This window comes from Haliaeetus albicilla, chromosome 2, assembly GCF_947461875.1.
Source record: "Haliaeetus albicilla chromosome 2, bHalAlb1.1, whole genome shotgun sequence".
Lineage (NCBI taxonomy): Eukaryota > Metazoa > Chordata > Aves > Accipitriformes > Accipitridae > Haliaeetus > Haliaeetus albicilla.
Window position 1 is genome coordinate 19,772,428 of NC_091484.1, and position 22,270 is coordinate 19,794,697.

Consider the following 22,270-nt stretch of genomic DNA (forward strand, 5'->3'; position numbering starts at 1 on the left):
CAGTGTTTTGATTTCTTTTTTTTATTTATTTCATCAGAATAGTTAGACAAACATGGAAACATTTGCAACAGCAATACTCAGGTCGCTTTAAAATCTTGGTAACACTGAAATACAGGTCATCAAAAACTAATGATGTGGGGAGGGCACTTTAGGTCTTATTACTTTAACACACACCCATATCTATATACACACACACTCCACACACAACTCTAAAGAGCTATCTTAACTATGTCTGCAAGTAAACTCAAATAGTAGGCAAAAAGGAATCATATCCATACTAAGACAGTTAGCCATATCATAAAACTAAAGATCACTACAACCAGTACTATCTTAAAGAAGGAAAAAAAACACTCAAAAACCTGAAAGGAACCATCACTGTGCATGTCACAAGCATGAAGTTATTTTAACCTGATGACTACCCTGCTCTAAACTTTAAGCATCATTAAGTGTTATGTATTTTTAAAGTCTAAGGTTATTATTATAAATGACCTACTTGTAGCGGCAGCCTAAGTAGCATTCTGGAGAACACCACAGCATCCACAATTTCTACAGGACAGTGCAGTATGATTAAGCACTGGATTTCTAGGGGAAGAAAAACAAAAACCACCACCACTCATTTATTCAATTGAAAAGCTTATTACCCGCACTTTCAAAGCAACAGGCTACATGAATACTGAATGCAAAGTAAACCAGACCCATCTGGAATACTTTGACTTCTCAGCTCCAAGTTACAAATCTTTCCTCTTGTATTTTAATGGATTAACAGCATTTGGATGCACAGAAACTGTCTCTACAGTGATGTCTGCAGACCTCTGAGTCGTGAGTTAAAATGCCTTCCTAAAACGTAAGAGTCTCAGCACTTCTTCTGAAAGGAGTGAAAAACCCACAACCAGGGAAAGAGGAAGTGAAGCAATACCAAGGGTTTTTTCCCAGAGGTAACAAAATCCTGAGAGAACAAGATGTTTGTGCTGTCAGAATAAAAATCCCAAAACAAACAAAATAGTTTACCTTTCCCTTTGAAAAGTTGCTTTTGAGTCAAGACCTGTTCTTTTTCTCTCCCAAGCATGAAATCTCTCTTCAGCTTAAGACTGTTTTCAAAATACTGAACACAGTAGAAATTTAGTGCACACACTGGAACCTGTATAGAAACTTATTAAAAAAACCCCAACACAGTAGTACTACACTGGCTAGAAATCTTTTAAATATTCTGATGAAAAGACTCAAACTGTTTCTAGGAAATAAAGTGTTTGGGGCCAAAGCTGACAGATGTTCATGTAAGTTTAAAAAAAAAAAATCTTTTTTTTTTTTAATTGACGTATTGAAAAAAGCTGGAGAAGGAAACGGGGACAGAAATGAAAACCCATTCAGGGACTCAATAGTATAGATTGTCACCATGCAATCTAAACATTGTAATTGCAGATCATATATTCAGAACAAGTGAGCCAAAAGTAGTACGCTCCCTGGGAGAGGGGAGGGAGTCTCTTTCTCCTTTAATAGGCTAAAGCAAGAAGTTCTCACTGTATTTCAAGCCAAGACCCAGCTAGCAGAAGGTAGCTTTTCTGTCAGATAAAGCAAGGCAAAAGGATCAAGTACAGCAACTTCCTTGTAGTCTTTTGCTCCTGAGCACCTTTCTTCAACTCTTCTTTCTTCTTCTGGTGATAAGAAGGCAAAGCATGTTCTGCTCCTGTGAGCCCATGCTGCTTGTCCCTATAGTAACAGCAGGCACCTGTGATTCCTCTCCAAAGACATTTACACATGGAAATCAGTTGAATGGTGTGTTATGGAAGCATAAGCTGCAGTGGACATGATTTAGAATCAGTTATTTTTTTGTCCATCATGGCAAAATAAAACCAGCAATTTATTACTTTATAGAAATTCTCCTAAAGTAGTAGTTGCCCCCAAGCACTGTCAAATTTTTGTATCACAGGAGAACAAATGCAGCCAAAAGAACGTTTCCTCTAAAATGACTACTCCGAACTACACAAGCAGGCAGGCACAGGCAGCTCGCAATTTAATTAAGTATACATACACAGCACCACTTAGTGGTGCAAGCAGTCTCACCACCGATAGGAATGAGAAGTTTCAACACCAACCTTCCCACCCCCTCACCCGGTCATGAACTAGGTCTGGTCTGTCTGTCCTCACTTGCCAAATACCACTACAGTGCCTTTACTGTAACAAAGTACATCTGCCAAGCAAAAGAAGTCCAAGAGAGCTGAACCTCAAGGCCAGCAGAACCAAAGGCTGCTGAGCATCAAATAGATGCATCCACTTTGAAGAGCTTTCAGAATTCTACAGCACTCTACCACATGGTTTACGGTGACACAGCCTGAAGCAGTGTTTAAACAAACCATCCAGCTTAGTATCTGCCTGTACTGCAAAGAATAGCAATCTCTTGGCTCACAACTTGGGTTTTATATAGACCTGGGCCATAAACAAATGCAACAGATGTAGAAAAACTGAAGACTGACAGCAACTGGAATGTAACTATTATTTTTCCACTCCATCAACCAGTTATAAAACTAACTCATGCACTTACATAACAGAACACAGTAACTAACAAAAAGAAAGCCTTTTATTCTGAAGAAATTAGTGCGTCTTTACAAGAAAATCATGATTTCAACTTATAAAATCAGCATTATCATTAGCAATGCACCCTTCCTGAAGGCGAAATCCTTCTCTTTTATCAAATGTCAACTGCAAGAGTGTGTAAACAAAACAAACGACCCACACCAAAACCCACCCACACCCATACCCCAAAAGCTCTATTTAGATTACATATGTATATATAACATGTCTTCACAGATGACAACTGCATCAATTTATACTTCAGGTCCTTCTCCTCCAGGAACCAGCTATAAAAGAAGACGACAATTTTGTGTTAGTGCCATAGATTTGAGTTTTACAAACCCACATGTGACAGTTCTTGGTTTACATTTTAGCAGATGGAGACTTCATTTGTAGACCACAAAAGTGTTTTTTAGATTCAATATTATCTTCCTCTCCCAAGAGAGGAAGTCAGTTACTGCCACAGAAGCACATGCCAGAAAGAATCTCCAAAATACAAATAATCTTTAACAAAACACAAAGGAGTTCCTAGGTAACACACATTTTGGTTTTTGTCTTTGGTATTCACTTCAAGGAGATGATTCTGTCTAGAAACACTAGAGCTCATTTTTAAAAGGACAAAGAACATCCTTTCGTGAAGAATTTCTTCAATTGCTGATTCCTCCCCAGACTGCCACTATACTGGGAAGTTGGTTCCTCTTTCCAATTTCTATTGCTAAGCAGAGCCCAAAAGCTAATAAAGAGCCTCAACCCTTCTACAGGCAGCAGGGAGTAATTTTCCTGAGAAGAAAGTAAAGAACTGAACAACAGAAAAGAAATACAGAAGGAAAAACATGAATAAAGGAAAAAAGAAAAGGATAACCATTGCTTTTACTGATATATTCTTAATAATTAGCTGAGCACTTCTAAAGACAAAAGAGCTTCACTGCTTTCGGGACCGAAGCAAGAAAAAGTCTAAAGCATATAATCTTCCTGACGTGCAAAGATGTGTCCACAAGAGAGACACAAGGTCTAATACAGAAACTTATCTACATCTCCCTGAAAATTTGCACTCTAAGAATCACCAGCTTCTGCTTCAAGGACAGTATACCACCAGCTTAACTGGATGGTAGTAAATTTACCCCATACAAGAAGAACATGCACTATCCTTTAAGGAGGCAGAACAATAACAAAAGCAGAAAAAGGCTTAGAATTGAAGTCAAGATGGCACTTGCTCAGACACACAGTGAGGAGGTGCAAGGTAGGTAAGACAGCAAAATGGAGATTATTCCTCATTCACAAAGAGCTGACTTTGACTCAAGTCAGTCTTCCTCTCCTCTTCCCACAAAATTAGGAATGCCCTTATGTAGGAAGTCCAGACTTTGTAGCCATCTATGTGGACAAGCAAAAAACTGCTCTGGGTACGCTTTTGTGGTATTTAGGAAGTTGCAAAATTCAGCCTAGGGATGCATAATCACAGTATTTAATTACTGTTTCAGTACTGATCTACATACCTCAGCAGATGATAAACTAAAAATCATAGTGCTTCTGATTTGGTATAATCCAACAGACCTTGGGATTTTTTCAGAGAACATAAAGGTACAGCTCTCTGGGCATCACATGGTATCATAACTGCCAAACAACTTGACAAGCTTGTAAGCATCCAAACTGCTGCAAACACATTTATACGTACAATAATGGATAAAGTGTAGATGCATTCCATCTACACACTTATGCAGGCAAGCACTCATGAGTTAAAAGCCACTGTATGAACCAGCCTACAGAGTGCTTAAAGCCAGTGACTCCCTTGCACACCTGAAGACCAAAAAACATTCACCAAAATAAAATTAGGGCCATGCCTTTTTTTTTTTTTTTTAAACTGTAACATATACCAACTAAGACATTAAGATCACTTTTCCAGCATCATTCATACACATATATGCCCCAGAAGCTACTTGAAAGCACCTTATATAATTGAACTCTCTGGAAATATCAGCTTAAAGTAGTTGAACTCAATTACTGATCAATTTACAGGTACAGAAAATAAAGGCATGCAGCATTTTAACAACAATGACTTACCATTGTTATATTGTTTCCATTTAGCAAAATCTGGTCTAGCTTTGTGATTCTTCTGCCCTCAGGGGTAATCTCACTGAAGCAGCATTAGAAAAAGTCAGAAAGAACACATAACCAGGGACAACAATTCCAGTTTTGACTACAAAGCTGACATAAATCTCTACATTAAGATGACAGTTGTTGGAACTAACAAATAAATTAGCCACACTGCAGTGTAATCTTGATAAATTGACCACCTGGGTAAAGAAAGCTACCTGGCAACTAAAAAGTTCCATTGTACTCTTCTGCTCAGTACACATAAAGATACAGATTCACTCTCTAAATCTTGGCAATTTCTTAAATACCACCAATACTCAAAATAGGTTTCAAATAGCAACATGGCATGGCAAAGTAATAAATACTTATCCTTAAGTCTGCTAACTTTCTACTTTCTAAATCTTTGCCTAGACCTTAAGGAAATATAAAAGCAAACAAACTACTGGAAAGTTCAACACACAATCCATGCAAAGTTAAGGCTACAAAGTAGGAACCTGTTTACAAGCATAAATCATGCAGCAGCTACTCTGTGACATGGCTGTCCTGAATAGATCACCCTCTATAGTTAAAAGTCCAAGGTACAAACCATTCAGCTGGCAAGTATTCAAAAAATATAAAAACACTTTGCTTATAGATCTTACAAAATATTTTTCCTCAGGAAACCAAACATTAAATAGCAACAAGAGGCAGAAATAATACTTACAATTCTGTAACGTCTTCTAACACCATATCTGAAAATCCAGTTTCAAGGAAAATAAGGCCCCGAATTTTTAAATAAAAATATTTAAAGTTATTTCCATTTTACACTGAGCTGTGATTTTACCTGTAAAATAAAAAAAATCGGAATAATACAATGGATCCATACAAAAAGGTTCCATCCAGTGAACTCAAACCTCTCAAAAGCAATAACATAATTGAACTGGAGCATAAACTGGATGGCCTTAAACACTTCCATCAAAGGATACTGACAAAGTCATCAAATCCTAGAAGTGTTCCAACAATTTCTTTATCACTCTTCATCACAATATGAATGCGTGAACCTATACATTTGTCCACAAGTTCTGTAAATAAAAACAAAAATAAACGGAAAGACACAAGAGATTGTTTTATAGAACATTTTTCGAACACAAACCTTAACATTGTGGCAGCAAAAAAAGTAAATGCCACGGGCACAGGTAAAAAACACAAAAAGAAGGGGGAAAAAAAAAAAGAGGAAAAAATATTTAAAAAAAAAGTTTCCTCGCAGGCTTTACTGCTGCTAGTACCTCAACAAGTTTCTGCGGCCGCAGGAACACGCTCCCTTCACCGAGAACACCTCGGCGTCGACAGTGCGCAGCACATCACCGCGGCTCTGCCGAGCACCAACGCTCGTCCCCAGCCAGCCTTTGCTCCGCACCCAAACCTCGGCCCGGAGCCACCCCCCCGCTCGCTGCCCGTGCCGGAGACCGGGACGCCCCGGCGCCTCTCGCCACCGCGGGCAGGGACCGGGCCGCTGACCGGTCCGGCCGCGGCTCCCGAGCGGCGGGAGGCCCCGCGGCCTCACGCAGACGCCTGACTGACGAGCCGGGAGGGCCGCCCCGCGCCGCCCACACCCCCGGCCCCTCAGCCCCGGGCCGGCGAGAATTTTTCCCTCACCGGCCAAGAACGCCGGACGCTGCGGCCAGACCCGCGCACTTCACCCCGCCTGCGAAGGCGAAGGGCTTCGCCTCCCGCCGCCGAGCCGAAGCGGGAGCGCGGCCCGGCCTCTCCACGCCGGCCTTCCCCCGCCCCCATCCAGCCGCCACCGCCCTCCCTCGCCTCACGCCGCCTCCACACAGCACTGCACCCCCGGGCTGGCCGAGGAAACCCTCGCCTGACGGGAACCGCCGGGCGTCTTCCAACCCCGCCCACCCCACTCCAGCTTCCCGCCAAGCAGCGGGCAGCGGCGCTCGCGTCACCCAGAGGTACCCGCAAACGGACTCTCTTTTCCTTCCTTCCTTCCCTTCCGCCCGCCGCCCACAAGACGGAATCCTCCCCCCGAACACCAAGAGAGCGCGGAAGGGCCGCGGCAGCGCCGGTTACCGAGCGGCAGGAGCTGAGAGGGGTTGGTGGTCGCGTTAGCCGCCATGTTGGACCCAGACCTGACCAATCGCTGCTGCCACCGCCTCCCGCGAGGGCCAGCCCCGACGAGCGGATGGCAGAGTTGCCGCTCCCCCACTCTGGTGCCTCCTCCCGGTCCCTCCCCCGCCCCCGACCGTTTTCCTATAAAAGCCGGGAACGAGCGGGAGTCATGATATTTCGTGAGGTGGGTGTTGAACGTGCGGCTCGCGTTCCTGTCAGTCGCGCGTGTTGAACGCATCCCGGTAGAGTTTTAAAGGAAACCCCCTTTATTTCCCCTCCATTCTCCTCCAGCCGTCCGGCGCCGCCTTGGGCTGCGGCCGGTGCAACCGGTACCCGAACAGCCCGGCGGCCTCAGGGTGTCAATCTCCCCCTTCAAATAAGTCTTCTTTCCCTCGGGTGCGTCAGGTGGAAGGATTTTATGCACTGTACATCATAGCTGTTTTATGTGCTGATAGTTATGTTTTCCCCCAGATTTGCTTATCAATTCACAAGATGGCTGTTGTAAGAAGGATTTTTGAAGCCCTTTTGCCTGTGCACAATGGGCTTGGAGCCAAAAAACCACTGGCCATTCAAACAGGCTTTGCTTGCTTAATGCTACAGCATTAATTAAACCAGTGTTTCAACTTCCAGAGCCATTGCACGTTTTGTGACAGGGCAGATGCCAGAAGAATTGAGCCTGAATAAACTCCGTCCTTCGCCTAGGAAGGTGGCGCTGCCTCCAGAAGCACATGTGCCTTTTGAAGGATGAACAGCTGCTGGCATCATCTGATGCTCAGCTGCTGGCTCAGTTCTTAAATGTGGTTAGTTCCCAGGTAACACTGAATGCTTGGACTTTCTGTTCTTGAAGTTAAATGCAACCTTTGAAATGGGTGAGTGCTGCTGCCCCACTGGGCTCCAGGCAGGAGCACTTTGCCATGACCAGAGCAGAGAGATAGACTGCTGGACTTGACTCACTGCAAGGCTGCAGGGCTGGCGTGTCTCCTTGAGCAGAGGGTGTTTGAAGTGCCAGCTGGGGTAGTTACAATGACTGTGTGAGGCAGCACAGGCAGGATGCAGGAACAACCACAAAACCACGGATTAAATGCAAACAGTAAATTTATTTTTGTTACCTCACCAACCGGGGGATCCCTGAAGCAGCACCCAGGCACAGGCACATGAGCAGGGACACAGGGACTGCTGAGCTCAGCCCATGCTAGGGGATTGCTGACCCTGTTGTTTTCACCAGTTTATCAGGGATTTGTGCAGGCACAATATACCACTGTGCTTTGATCCTTCCCACAGCAGGACAGGAATCTCAAGCGTGTTCGATAGGGTGCCTCTTAAGTCTGTCACAGGCCTGTGTTACCTAAACACAGATGTTCTACTTGTCAAGCATGCAAGGATAAACAGCAATTAGTATAATATATGTATACTTCTGCACGCCAGCTGCAGGTCACTTGGGCATGTTTATAATCTTCCTCGCCAATCGTCCGTTATTATCCCACGTTCCACCCCCTCACTCAAGGGAGCACTTCTGCTGGGGCTGGCAAAGCTGGAGGTGTCCCTTTGGGCTTGCAGGGTGCAGGGCAGGGTAATGTGTAGAGGCATGTAATGAACACATATAGAAAAAGGAATAAACTTATCCCTACAATAGTGCTTTGAATCAAGTGTCCCACCCATCCTGTCAGGGAATTACACAGCTCAGCCAGCCAGACACCACCAGTAGATTGTTTCATTTGATGTGTTAAAATCTTGGAAACATTGAATGTCATCCTCTAGGCTGGCTGATTAATCAGTTACATTGAAGCAACACATGCCTTCAAGATGGGACAGTGTTTATGGTGTAGAAGGAGAGAGTCCACCGCCAGCTGATTTGGTAATGTTCCCGGGAATACAGCCATTACCTACTCGGAAAAAATAGCAATGAGGAACATTAATATCAAAAGCACTTAACATAGTATAATTCTGTAATACAGCTACTGGAGTTTGCAAGCCAATAAAACGTTGTCAAAAGATCTGCAGCTGATAATCGATACAATAGAGAAGGCAGATGAGTTAGTTACAGTAGAGGCCAACCAAATCCAAGTATTTACATATTGATCTTGTGGAAACGCATCCAGGGCATGTGCTTGTAGTACCAGACTACAAACCATGATGAGCCAGCCTGTGATAAGGGAGGAAAACAGGAGTGTCATCTCTTTCCAGTAATACATAAATAATGCTGTTGCTCCAGCTTCTTCAGCTACTATTACTCTGGGTTTGATAACTTGACGTGGGGTAATTGCCCACACAGATTGAAGAACTATGGCTTGTGCTTTTTCAGATTGCACTTCAATTCAATGTTGGATTTGCAACACCAATAACACTGTTCCAATGCTATGTATCTTCTCTAGATAAGGCACAGGTATTCATCGAAGATACTTGAAATACAAGAGCTCAAGACAAACCAGACAATTGTTTCATCCCTCCAGCTGGACACCACCAGAGCCTCTTGGACTCCCCTGGAGTGTCACCCAGGTTATTGGGGCCTGGAGGGGGCATTTTGTCATTCTGAGGATGACAAAACCAGTGGGGGGTGGCTGTCCTCAGCTACCAAACGGGTGAGTGAAGATGAAGCCAGACCCAAGCTGGCAGTGCACAGAGAATACCAACAAGTCATCAAAGAAGGTAGATGCCCCATCCCTGCAAACATTCAAGATGGAGAGACAGCTCTTTAAAAGAAGCCTTCAGTCCTGACAGGAAGTAGTTTTGGCAAGACCGGGCAATGAACAATTAAAAAAACCAATAAAACCCAATTTAAAATCCAAAACCCACTCTCCTCTCTTATTTGGCACTTTTGAGACTGCATGCGGACTCCCATGTCCTGTTCTGGTGTCCCCAGGACAGGAAAGACACTGACAAACACAGTGCGGGCCCAGTCCAGCGCCTTCAAGATGGTGAGGGGCCAGGGCACATGGCACACCAGGGCAGGCAGAGGAAACTGCCGCTGTGCAGCTGGGAGAAGAGAAGGCTCAGGGCTGGATCTGACTGCTGATCTTCCAGAACACTGCAAAGCAACTGCTTTCCTGACCCCATACCACATAGAAAACCATCCTGTTTTTCTCCCACATGCACTTCACTATTGCTAGTTTTGGTCTCCAGAACAGCAAAGGCCTTGGGTAAAAAAAAAAAAAAAAAAAAATAGAGAGAGCTTGATTTCCCCCAGCTTGCATCCCTACTTTCTTTGGTAGGATACAACCCACAGGCTCATCTCTCCTACCTGCTTCCCGAGTCTGCTTGCTCAAACAAGAAGTATGAGAGCATTCAAATGCAAGTGTTGTTTGCCAACATGCAGGGAAGCAGCATTCCACCTCTAGTTCATGAGACAGGTGAGAAAAAAGCTTCATCTCAATGGTAGGAATAAAACATGGAAGTGGAGCTTTGCCATGAAAACTGGTTCTACAAGAAAAAAATACCTCTGGGAGCTCCTGAGCTCCTCTGGGTTTAAGGTCTTTAACACCACAGCCAGCAGGGAGCAAGCCATGCTGTCAACTACTTTTTTACACCTTGGTTTCTAATCAACAGCACTGTTTGCTTTGCTCTCATGTGGAGCCATGGAGTGGACTGGCAGGTATCCAGCACAGGTTACTGGAGCCCAGGGCTTGCACCAAACCAAGGAACACAGGAAACTGACAGTGCTGGTGCACCTCAAGGACTTCATATCCAGTTTGCTCTGTACGTAAGTTAAAACAGTGGGGTGGTTTGGTATGTATGTTTTTTTGGTTTTGGTTTTTTTTTCATCTGCTACATCATCTCTCTCCCTCTTAGAGAAAAAAAAAAGCAAACTATTCCATCACTTACTCATGTATTTTCATGTCCTTCCAGTGCTCTCTTTTTTAACACTTGCCTAGCTGTATTGTGCTCACAGACAGAATATGAAACCCCATTCAGCACCATGGCAACAGGGGCTAGAACGAAATAGCACTCCTTCATTCACAGATGAGTTGCAGCTAAATTACTAACAGACCAAGAAGCAGCAAGGTGGAAAAAGGCAGTTGTGAATGTACACAGGCAGTAGGGCTGCTGCACTTGGGCAGCTGTTTCCATCCAGCAGCCCCTTTTCAGAGCAGAGTAGCCCCAAGTGAAAACTGCCCTTCTTCAAGGGTTTCAGGAGAGAAAGGGGACCCATTTGCTCACCATTATAATGCAATTTGCATTACTCAGCACTGAATTATTCTTACTGACTACAGCCTGCAGTGCATTTTCATTAACTAATGGCCCTAAAAGCAGCAGTGACCAATTTAGGATCTCATGGGAGGGTCTGAGTATGCATCTGTATTAGCTGCAAATTTTACCTAATTCCTATTTACTTCAGACACAATCAGGAGCAACTGACACAACCGGTCAGAATCGGGCAGTCTGGGTCAGGTTTTGAGACAGACAGGGCCCGACTCCTTCCAAATATGTCTTTAGTAAACATTGCAATTCACAGGGGCAGGCTACATTCAGCACAGGAGACTCGGGACATGCATACAGGAGGCACTAGAGCATGTTACTCCTCAGGGAAGAGCATCCAGGTCTGGCTTCAGAACTGAAAGCAACATGACTGTGGCAATCAAGGGACCACAAAAAGGCAGACCGTATGCACAAAAGTTTGTTCCTGAGCGCAAGTCAGTTCAGCCATTGTTGAAACTGGCCTAAAGACATAGCAGGAGCTGTGCTATGCCTTGTTAGCTTGCACCTCTCTGTCCTATGCTCCATCACACAGTACATGCTGGCGGCAGCATTTCTTCGCGTTTCTCGCTGAGCTGCCCAGAAAAAGGCATCATCAACATACAGTGGGAGACACAAGTATTGCCATGAGTCCTGAGCCACCAGCTGAACCCTAACCGCAATGGCTGATCACCACCCTGGAATCTGTCCGCCTTCAATTTCTCTAGTCCATCGTCAAAGATTGTTCTGTTGTTTGTCTTGACAACCACTGCATGAATGTACTGTGTGCTCAGTATTTCTTTAAGACTTCAATCCATTCCTGTCAGTGCTGTCTGGCTTTCTCCTGTACTTACCACTACACACATCTTGAAAAGGAGGTAATAGACTGTCCGTGTCACATCTGCAGCATGCATTAGGTTATGAGAAGGATTTTTGTGTTGGCTGTAGCCAACCTCCAGAGCTTCCACAGTAGACACCAGGGCAGAAATGGGGATCTGAGGAAAACAGCACAGAATTACAAACAAAATAATCACCTTTAGTGGCTAGCATTTGGGGGGGAGCATTTTGACCAGACGCCCCAAAGAGGAGTTCCTACTTCACAAATAATTAACACCTGTGCCTAGAGGTCACAAACCTCTCTCTGCTCCCCTCACAACCCATTGGAATATATCTCTGCTTTACAACTCTCAGTCAAGATTTTCTAAGGAAACAATTCTGACCAGTTACCTTCTTCAAACATATCTCATCAGACACAGGCAGTTCCTGAAATAGTACAGGAGCTAGAGATCTGCAAACCCTTTCCACAGTGGGGACCCCCAGGAAGTGGAAGTGTCAACAGCAGAAGGGACAGCAGAGTATGTGGGTGGGGATAATGGTCAAGATCCGAGCAACGTTTCTGCCACCCAAATTTAATCCTGTTCAAAGCTGGAGGCGAAGATATGTTGCATTTGTGTCTGCAAACCTCTGGAACAACCCAAGCTCTCCTTTTTTGCTTGCACGCTTGAGAGTCCTGTGACTCTCAGGAGAATGACACTATCACTCCCACATGACAGTACTTCCCAGGGAGAAGCCTATTTGGAACCCCACCTACTTTATGGTGCCCTACTGCAATTAAATGCACTACCCAAATAACATTTGGTCCTGCTTACTGCAAAAGGATTATTTTAACATTTTAGTGAAACTACAGCATCCACGAAGCCTTCAAATAGCACTAAAATTGCATTCTGAATGGCACAAAGGAGGATTAGAGGGAAGTTCAACAGAACCCGAGATGGAAGAAGAGACCCATCTTCTATCTACTGAACTTGAAACAGTTGACTGGATCATAGATGGTGAGAAGTTCACAGAAAATGAATTCTAGTGTGTGGTCCCCACTGGGGTCATTCACTGTGACTACAGCTAAGGGCCACTTGTCTACATGCTGCAAGAGTGGAGTGGAAAGACAGTCACTCTAGTGCCCTCGCAGGCTTTACTGCTGCTAGTACCTCAACAAGTTTCTGCGGCCGCAGGAACACGCTCCCTTCACCGAGAACACCTCGGCGTCGACAGTGCGCAGCACATCACCGCGGCTCTGCCGAGCACCAACGCTCGTCCCCAGCCAGCCTTTGCTCCGCACCCAAACCTCGGCCCGGAGCCACCCCCCCGCTCGCTGCCCGTGCCGGAGACCGGGACGCCCCGGCGCCTCTCGCCACCGCGGGCAGGGACCGGGCCGCTGACCGGTCCGGCCGCGGCTCCCGAGCGGCGGGAGGCCCCGCGGCCTCACGCAGACGCCTGACTGACGAGCCGGGAGGGCCGCCCCGCGCCGCCCACACCCCCGGCCCCTCAGCCCCGGGCCGGCGAGAATTTTTCCCTCACCGGCCAAGAACGCCGGACGCTGCGGCCAGACCCGCGCACTTCACCCCGCCTGCGAAGGCGAAGGGCTTCGCCTCCCGCCGCCGAGCCGAAGCGGGAGCGCGGCCCGGCCTCTCCACGCCGGCCTTCCCCCGCCCCCATCCAGCCGCCACCGCCCTCCCTCGCCTCACGCCGCCTCCACACAGCACTGCACCCCCGGGCTGGCCGAGGAAACCCTCGCCTGACGGGAACCGCCGGGCGTCTTCCAACCCCGCCCACCCCACTCCAGCTTCCCGCCAAGCGGCAGCGCTCCCCCAGCAATAGGAGGTGAGGCGGGCTGATGGTCGCGTTAGCCGCCATGTTGGACCCAGACCTGACCGATCGCTACCGCCTCCCGCAGAAGTAAAGGGCGGCCCCCGGTTGCCCCAAAATAACTTCAACCAAGTAGTTTTCCGTATGTGGAAGATGGATGTAGTCAATTAGGACGATCAGATGATGCCAATCATCGCATTAATGAAATTCTCGTGCACCTTCATTCACTGTAATGAATGTGGATGGCCCTTCACACAGCAGTGTTTTCTCCTCCTGCCTGATGTGCGGAAAACAGACTCCACAATCAGTGAGATTGTAAAGTAGGTATGTTCATTCAGCGCTGGGCAGCACGGGGGGTAGTCCCACCAAAGTCGTGCGCACCCGACTTGGTAGTTTGCTTTAAATTTATACAGTCAAGTGTTACATATGTATAGAGTTTCGCAATACGCTTATACATAGGCATTACCTATCCCCGCTTCATATTAAAATTAGCTCCAGGAAGTCATTTCCATAGTCTCCTCTCAACTGCGCTTGCGCAGTGCCTCCTTACGGTGGTCGTGTGGTGGTCGTGAAGATGAAGGCTGTATGTCTTCTTCACGGTGAACTCTTAACCTTCTGTCCCTGCGCAGACTCAGTTGTCCCTTGGCATTTGTCCAAATCACAAGGTCGGTCTTGGCTGGTTCTTGGAGTCACTGCTGCTTCTTATCAGGGACTATCTCCTGTCCCAGCCAGCCTCAACAATGCAAACATTAAACATCCGCTTCTCATCCCCTTGGGCCATGTCTACCTCTATTGAAACTTCTTTAACTTCATTATAAGCTAAATAATTATTAAACAATTCCTATCTACATTCATATATCTACTATATCTACTAAGGTTCCTTTGGTTTCCCGTCTCAGCCTTACTGCTGTTTTCCATATTTCACGTAAAATAATCACTTTCTTCTTCCTGCTACTTTTGTTTGTTTACTTAACTAATGGCTTTTTTCTATATTTTTATATTCATATCTAAGATTTTTATCTTTGTAAAATGTTCTCCAATTTGTAATAGTGAGACATGTATTAAATTTATGTCCACTCAATTCTTTTGTAGTCTTTTCTCTTACCTATTTATTTTACAGAAGTTTCCAAGTGAGAGATCATAATCTCAACCATTGTTATGATCCTTACTACATACAATTCAGTTTTTCTAAAATCTACGACAAGCACTTCAGAAAAAATCTACTCCAAACACAAAGTGAGATTGCCATCCTGAAGAAATTAGTCACAAACCTCGGATCCATGCCAGGAGTTCATTTATGCTTTTCTTCAACAAAAATCCCAGCATGATTATTTTTTTATTTACATGCTTGCCTCCACAAACTCACAATTATGTTCTTTAGGAAGCTGAGCTATACTTAAACAGAGAGGAGCTACTAGCTACCACAGGAACTGCTCACCTGTGATGTTACTTCCAGAGTTAAAATACCATACTGCTCAGGTAAAGCTTATCCATCTCAAGAAGTCACACTGCACGTAAACCAAGTTGAGAACTCCTTGTTACTGCTATGAAATGCAGAATGACTAACAAATTACAATTACTATGGTAATGATAGAATAGCTGGTGGTTCTTAAGTAAAATATTACCTCTGAGTAACAGAAGAACTGTAGGGCTGAGTTTTCATTGCCATTTGTTAGCTATGCACTGGGAAAGAAAACTCCTTTAGGAAAGGTTCTGACTGAGCCTTGTCCAAGAGCTTCCGTTGCGTAGCAGCTCTCACCTTCCTTTCTCATAAATACACGCAGTGTGAGCTATGGAAAAAAAAAAACCCACAGAGATATGTTAGTTTTCCTAGAACAGGCTGATGTTGTCAGTCCAACATTTGTATTGCCTTAGCGGGAAAGAAAATTTCAAGCTGAAAAAAAAAATCTGATAATATATTCAGAGAAGCAATATGCCACAATTATCCAGCAGTGTCACTGAGATGCCTCTATAATGCAAAATCCATAGCAGCAAGTGATGCCAGACTGCATTTTCCTCTGTGAACTGAGTACGAGCTATGAACGCTCCCATGCATCTTTTGGGCGATACCTCATTACTGCAGGAGATAATGGCCAATATTTCATACCTTTTTCTTTTTTGAAATGATACTAAACAGTAAGTTACAGACTAAAACTAATAAGGAATCATTCACTTGCCAGAGCTGGATTGTTCCTCGTAGCTTATCCTGTGTTCCTTAAGAGTGTATTTTTTCTATAATGGCACTTCTGCTGGAGCTGAGGAACAATACATAATTACATGCTTTATTGTTATAATTTGAGCCTCTGGGTACTGTGTTAGGGATGAGATTTTCTTTCAGCTCTATTCTTTTACAATTCTTTCAAAAAGAATCTCTTCCTCTGATTTCCACAGAGCATCTTAATTATTAAGAGTACAGACTCTACCAAGTGGTGTTGATTTAAATAACCAGAACTGAATCACAGCAAAGGTTAAAGAGAGAGCACAGTCTGATTGCAGTAAGATTTATTTTTTTCTCTCACAGTAAATTTGCCTGTGCTCTTGGGCAAGTCTTTGAACTGTCTTTTCTAGGGTATCATAATGTATGTTCATCAACAGAACAGTGCTAACGGAAGAAGCCTTAACTTTTCTCATCTCTAAGCTCCAGCAACCAACCTGACAAACCTGGACTGAAACCATCCCAGACTTCATTTTGCGCTGCCATTAATCTGCACGACTTCACGCTGGAAGGACGCAGCCCGAGGATGTGCTGTTTTCTGTGCTTCGGGGGGGGGGGGGGGGGGGGGCTTTGAGAGGAGATTTTCTCAGAAACGATCAGAAGAAGGAGGCACCATCATCGCCCCTGCTCGAAGCTCCGCCGCGGCCCGCCAGGACTAGGCGGGAAGGCCTCAGCCGAGGCCGGCGACTCCACTGCCGGGCCGCGATATGTTTTCCTGGCCGCGGGATAAAACGAAGCCACTTTCCCTGGCAGTCCTTTCCACGAAGCGAGCTTTCCTGCAGAGGTCCCTGCGGAGCAGGAGGAGAGCGGCGCGGGCTCCTGCCCGCGCTCCACGGCCCACGGCCGAGGGCACCTCCTGAGAGGATGGGCCGAAGCGAAACCCCACCCCGCCGGCGGCTGGGGGGGGAGGGAGGAGCGGGAAGAGGGAGGTGCTGCCGGCAGCGCCCTGCCCACCCCTGGCCGGGCGCTGGCGGAAGCGCAGGCGGTCGGGGCTGCCTCCCTATCAGACCCTCGGCGGCGGGAGGCGGGGCGAGAGCCGGGGCCCGGCGGCATCCTCCCCAGCGGCCATCACCGGGGCTCCATGGAGAAGCGGGGCGCGCCGCTGGCCCCCGCCCCGCGGGGCCCAGTGCTGCACATCGTGGTGGTGGGCTTCCACCACAAGAAAGGCTGCCAGGTGAGGGGGCGCGGGTGCCCGTCGTCTCCCGCCTTTCCCTTCCGCTCCCTGCCCTGCCCCGGGTCACTTTCCCCGCGCTGAGCAGCGCCTGCCACTGCTTCCCCCAGCCTGGGGCGGGGCGGCCCGGCTGCGGTCCTGCGGGGAAGGCTTGAGCCCCTGCGGGAGGGGTCGCGCCTGATGGGGGGGGAGGAGGCTTTGCTCCAGGGGGTGGGTTAGGGAGCGGTTTGAAACTAGCAAAGTGCGTTAGGGCCCCAGTTAGCCCCGGCTTCCCCCGGAGAGGGGGCTAGGCTGGGCTGGGCCGGGCCAGGGGTTCCCTCAGCTCGGGGCGGGACGGGGGTGGCCTGGCGGGGCCGTGACTCAGCCTGCTCCGGGCGGTTAATGTTTTACCGAGTTGCGTACGTGACTGCTACCTGTCCTGCTTCGGCGCTCCCGCCGGGGGGCGAGGCGGAGCGAGGGCCGGCGGGGTGAGCTCCCCGCCTCCCGTCCCCCCGTTCTCCTGTAGATGCTGGGAGACGGCTCAAATCGTGGCACCCGTTATCTGATGTGAGTCGTGCGTGTTTAGTGCGTTCAGACAGGGAAGTGAGAGAAAAAATTATCTCTTTACCTACCTTCTGTTCTTCCCGAGCAGCGGCGCCTTGAACTCTCGCGGGTACAACTTGTACACAAACAGCCTGATGGCCCCAGGGCGTAAGTCCACCCTTGGTTTAAGTTTTCTCTGTGTGTCTCTTCCCTTCTTTCATAAATGCTTGACTGCTTCGTGTGGTCTCTCAGGCAGAAGAATTTTATGTTCTGTATTTCATAGGTGTTTTACGCTCTAATTTTATTTTATGTTTTTTTTAACCCTTGAGACAGGAGATGTTGTTGCCCAGCCGGGCTGCACACACAGTCGCTTTGCTGTGACAAGAGCGGATAGATACAATGTTGAATTTGCAGTGAGTCTTTCCACAGAGCGGTCTCAGTCTTTACAAAAATTACCAAAACAGTAATGAATGTGATGGTGGTTGTTACACAAGAATTGGTCTGACATGAATGCATTTCATACAAGGTAGCAGAGAGTTAAATTAATCTTTGTTTTATTTCCTGAAACATTAACAAGCATTGTAACATGTAAAACAACCTCCTACCAACAGAGGCTGAAGCACAAGTGCAAGAACTCATTGTAGGTGTTCTTCCATCACTTTTTCTGAAAGACCTGCATGGTTTTGTAATGCATCCTTTCTCCTCAGGCTGTCTAGGGGCTGTTCACATGTGAATGTTTGCAGGATCAGTTCCGGTGAAGTAATTAGATAGTCTAGCTTGCAAGGTTTGCAGTATTTATCTGTCACTTTCTTGTCAAAGACCGTTACGAGATGAGTGTTATTTGGGTGTCTGTAGGAGGAAGAGTGCATTTTTGCCCTCACCTTGTTGTTGGCTTCTTGGACAAGACAGGTTGGAGACAAAAGCAGAGGTGGCTTTTGTAGCTTCTGTTCTTCTCTTGGGGTCTGTATTTCTTTTCTTGTAACATTATGCAGTGTTGATGCAAAGCTACACAAAAAAAAAAACCCACAACAACACCAAAATATAAATTAGTAGCAGTGAATTTTATCTTGCTGCCAGTAAAATGTAGACATATGTTTTCAGATATTGTCAAAAATTGGGTTGGAATACCTCTGAACCAAAGTCTTTAAGTACCTCAAGAAATGAACTGGAGAAGTTGGAGAGGAAGGTGGTTGGGGAAGGGGAGGGGGTAGCTGTGTGACAAGGAGAAGAACTGCAGGAATGTAATGACAATTGGTAGAACCAAAACCAGCCAGACTTCCTATGGGAAATCTAACCAGAAATCTAATTTTAAATATATCCTACTTCTGACTTAGCAGATTTGTTACTGAACTATAAAAATCATTTCCTAAAAGAACTGGAGACAGGGAGCTGGACAGCTATAGCCTAATGAGTTTGACATCAGTAGTGTGCGAGGCTCTAGAGAATTTGTGAAGGAAAGAATTAATTAACAACATGAAACTAAGTAGACTGAGTCCTGTGGGCATTCACTAAGGATAGATCATGCCTGACTGACCTGCATCTTTTGTAAGAATAAATGATTGATTTACTTTCTCTGTAAAAGTAGCTTGAATCTGCCTGGAACTTGATAATGGATCATACAGCACTAAAAAAAAAAAAAAGTTTGGGTTTTTGTTTTTTTTAAGGTGGAAATACTGGAGAATTAGTACAAGAGCTGGTACTTGGGTAAGAAACAGTATGAAGGAGAGGAAGAAGCAACAGATTTGTGTCAGAAGAGGAACAACTGGCCTGAAAAGTGCTTGCACTGAATTTGGGCCCGCATAAGTGGAGCTGGCATTTACACACTAAAGTCTAACTCTGATGAGCAAACTTGAGGAATCAGTGTTACAAAGGAAGACTGGAACGTCATGCAAGAGCTGGATGATAAGGAATGCTGAAATGGTAGAAATGGGGTGCATTGTAAAGTCATGCAATAGGAATGAATAACAACAGTATAGGCTTGGGAATTAACATGAGGAGACCTCTGGAAGAGAAAAAAGACTGCATATGATCAAGGATAAGTCACAGAACTGGTGTGATTTGGGGGCAAGAGTGGCAACAAATGTAGTCCTATAGTGTAATAATATATTTATTGATGTATAAAAATTCTGATCCACATTTCAGAAAAATGGATTTGGATTCTCTCTGTCACTTCTAGGAACAAATGAGGTAGTTCTTGGGCAGTCTGTTTTCAAGGAGGACATAGAAGACCTTGCCTAGGTAGGCTAACAAAATGGATTTTGAGGCTGTATTCATATGAAGACTGTAAGCCACCTCTGCAAATATGGGAACATTCTCCCCTTTTCCTCTCATGCCTCTTCAACACTGGAAAGCAGAGGCAGTTGTGTGGGAAGCTGAAACGGGGAACTGAAGTGACCAAACAATAAGCCTTGTTTTGTTGGGTTGGTTTTGAGCTGGTTGGTTCACAGATTCTCTTTGCTGAGTGGACATCTGCAGAAGACAGCTACATGGGCACAAGGAGAAGACCAGTAAGGGGGTGGAAAAGAGTCTCTTGAAAGTGGCAATCTGGGACTTCTCTTTTTGCTTGTCATGTTTGCTCATGGTGTTTGGAGCATTCATTGAACCACTGCATTACACACAATTGTATTCCAGGAGGCTGTTGGAAAGTGAAAAATAAGGAAGACAAAACAACCATTTAATTTAATAGACAGTGTTAGCACAAGAACCAGTGGATACCAACCGTCTGCAGGCATGCTGTAGACTGCATATAAGAAACTGCTAATTGCGGAAAAGCAAAGTTCCAAAGCACCTTTCAAATGGCAGTAATTCAGAGTGAATCTGGAGAGCTTCAGATCGAGAGATCCTACAGCTAGCCTGCCTGTCATAACAGGAAGTTCCCTGGTTTGCCTGAGAAGGCTTCTTTCGGGTTCTGTGCTTCCAGCTCTGTTTTCTCTGTAGTCTTACTAGGTAAGGCATGTGGAGTTAGATATTTTAATGGATTTCTTGATGCTAGGTGTTTTCATTAGCTGACTTCCCCTCTGAAGCTTCATCATCTGAAGTGTACAGCTCTTCCTGTTGGTTAACTTACAGTATAAGAAATGTTTAGCCCATAGAGCACTTTTATGTGCAGTTTGGAAATGTATAGGAACATCTTTTTCTTGCATAGACTTGAAAAACAATCTATATGCATTTGTTTACAAAAGAGAAGGAGAGTCAGGGAACTGGTCCATTTCTGTGTGCCTTTTGATAGCATGAGCACGATGATTGTTTCACATGCTACTTCCAAGGGCCTACTGCTGGACTGTTCGTCTTCTTGCTGGGTGAAGTAGGATTATGCAGGAAACAAAGTGAAGGTTTACCATACGTATGTTGTTTAGTCTGAGGATGCAGTTTCTTGGGCAGTTGTTAAAAACTTAAGAGCTGCTGGTCACTGTTAGCAAGGCTTTGTGCTGTGTGAAAGTACCATGTTGCATTTTCAAACTAAAAATTGTGAACACATTAGAAGGGGTTTTCTCTAACAAGTACAGAGTAAGCTTTTGGAGAAGCTGTAGGCTTTTGTTTACACAAGCAGATTGCCGGCCTGCTTCTTTGGGCCTCTTAGTTATTGACTTGGACTGTGATACCAATGAGATAATAAAAAAGTGCTGGTTGCTGTATCTCTTTACCAATGAGAAGAGGTAGTTATGGCAGAGTGCTTGGAGAACGGGAGGAGAAGCTTGGATAGAAACAAGGTCCACCTGGTGCTTGACACGCTCTCAGCAGGTCTGTTAAAGAAGGGAATGACAGTTGGGGTGAAGCAGGCATCATGATGGGTTTCTTTGCTTTGTATGTATCGGCTGACTTGTTACGGGAATCCTCCTCAGTGCATAATTAAGTAGCACTCTGTGTAATTAAGTAGTCCCAAAATGGGCAGAGCTCACGGGTAGTATTCATTCAATCATGATTTTCATTCATCTGAAATGAAATGACAAACACTTCATTAGTATTCCTCCCAAAATTGCTTTTTTTGATACCTGTTTGCAGCTGGAAAGAGGAGTAGCCTTAGGTGAAAGGAACAGTAAACACAGCTCTTTGTCATATGTAGTTGCTCATACTCTTGTCCATTAATGCAAAACACATGGTTTTGGTGTGGTATGAGTTTGTACACGCTTCTCGGGCTCTATGGGACTCGGGTCACAAAAGCGTTGGAGCATAAATTGAAAATAAGGGAAGCCTGCCACAGAAATGGTGTTATCTGTTTTGGAGTATCTGTAGCTGGTTGTCTCATTAGTTACTGCAGCAGGTTATTGGTCCATCTCCCTGCTTCTTATGTTCTGTTGCTCTCCTGCTTCAGTATAGGATGGTAAGACTTGGATTTTGGGGCTGTTTGTGCCCTTCTTCTGTAGAGGCTGATAACAAATTCCTCAGTAGTTTTCGGGAGCTGTAGTAGTTAGTGGCTAGTGATTTTGGAGCAAATAAAGGGAAAGGGTTTTGGGGTTGGTTTTTTTTTTCAGAATCATGAAATGCTTCCTCTCGTACAAGTGAGCAATAAAGTACTTAATTTGCCTTACAACATTTTAATTTTTGAAAGCATTAAATAGTGTGGAAAGTCCTTATCTGTCTTATGATAGAGGTCTTTAGCAAAAATGTAACCTAAACAGAGCTTGACTAGTAGATGCAAGTTGTGTGTTGAAAAATACATGGAGAGACCTTGGCTTTATGGTGAAGGTGGAAGACTGAGAGTCATGAGGTGTAGCTCTCCACTAGTGATCCTGTGTGCCACGATCCTCGTTTGAGCTCTCTGTCTCCAAGCTTTATTTACATGGGGAGGC

General features: G+C 45.5%; 2 protein-coding genes and 2 long non-coding RNA genes across 9 annotated transcripts in view; 2 read left to right on the forward strand and 2 right to left on the reverse strand.

The window, feature by feature from the left end:
- Window positions 1–2,557: 2,557 nt before the first annotated feature.
- Window positions 2,558–6,876, reverse strand: LSM5 (LSM5 homolog, U6 small nuclear RNA and mRNA degradation associated). Of its 4 annotated transcripts, none has more exons than XM_069809063.1 (5): window positions 6,721–6,876; window positions 5,625–5,720; window positions 5,363–5,390; window positions 4,627–4,699; window positions 2,558–2,855 (listed from the first exon to the last, which is right to left on the reverse strand). In XM_069809063.1, exons 1-5 carry the CDS (start codon window positions 6,764–6,766, stop codon window positions 2,823–2,825), a joined length of 276 nt encoding a protein of 91 aa, XP_069665164.1. In that variant the 5' UTR covers window positions 6,767–6,876; the 3' UTR covers window positions 2,558–2,822. The 4 variants fall into 4 exon arrangements, with proteins under 4 accessions (XP_069665164.1, XP_069665182.1, XP_069665189.1 ...); XM_069809081.1 differs by lacking the exon at window positions 6,721–6,876 and adding an exon at window positions 6,295–6,428; XM_069809088.1 differs by lacking the exon at window positions 6,721–6,876 and adding an exon at window positions 5,966–6,255.
- A 94-nt stretch (window positions 6,877–6,970) lies between these two features.
- On the forward strand, window positions 6,971–9,547 carry LOC138690325 (uncharacterized). Its single transcript, XR_011329155.1, has 2 exons — window positions 6,971–7,571; window positions 9,132–9,547. It is a non-coding gene; the product is annotated as an uncharacterized lncRNA (long non-coding RNA).
- On the reverse strand, window positions 7,837–16,785 carry LOC138690322 (uncharacterized). 2 transcript variants are annotated; one of them, XR_011329153.1, is made up of 5 exons: window positions 16,225–16,785; window positions 14,473–15,362; window positions 12,915–13,849; window positions 11,784–11,924; window positions 7,837–8,645 (listed from the first exon to the last, which is right to left on the reverse strand). It is a non-coding gene; the product is annotated as an uncharacterized lncRNA (long non-coding RNA). The 2 variants fall into 2 exon arrangements; XR_011329154.1 differs by lacking the exon at window positions 12,915–13,849 and having other exon boundaries at window positions 7,837–8,642; window positions 15,198–15,362; window positions 16,225–16,690.
- AVL9 (AVL9 cell migration associated) overlaps window positions 16,754–22,270 on the forward strand; it is a 45,905-nt gene continuing 40,388 nt past the window's right edge. For both annotated transcript variants that reach the window (XM_069808998.1, XM_069809003.1), the window contains exon 1: window positions 16,754–16,961. In XM_069808998.1, the coding sequence (XP_069665099.1) occupies window positions 16,869–16,961 (93 nt within the window). In that variant the 5' untranslated portion in view covers window positions 16,754–16,868. The remainder of the gene's footprint in view (window positions 16,962–22,270) is intronic.

What these genes read in the sequence shown, in the direction of transcription:
- LSM5 (XM_069809063.1), bottom strand. Translation starts at nt 6,766, where the DNA reads ATGGCGGCTAACGCGACCACCAACCCCTCTCAGCTCCTGCCGCTCG. An exon ending in CTCTCAGCTCCTGCCGCTCG is followed by an intron (nt 5,721 to 6,720) that starts GTAACCGGCGCT and finishes TTTTATTTACAG; the next exon opens with AACTTGTGGACAAATGTATA. An exon ending in AGGATTTGATGACTTTGTCA is followed by an intron (nt 5,391 to 5,624) that starts GTATCCTTTGAT and finishes CTGGATTTTCAG; the next exon opens with ATATGGTGTTAGAAGACGTT.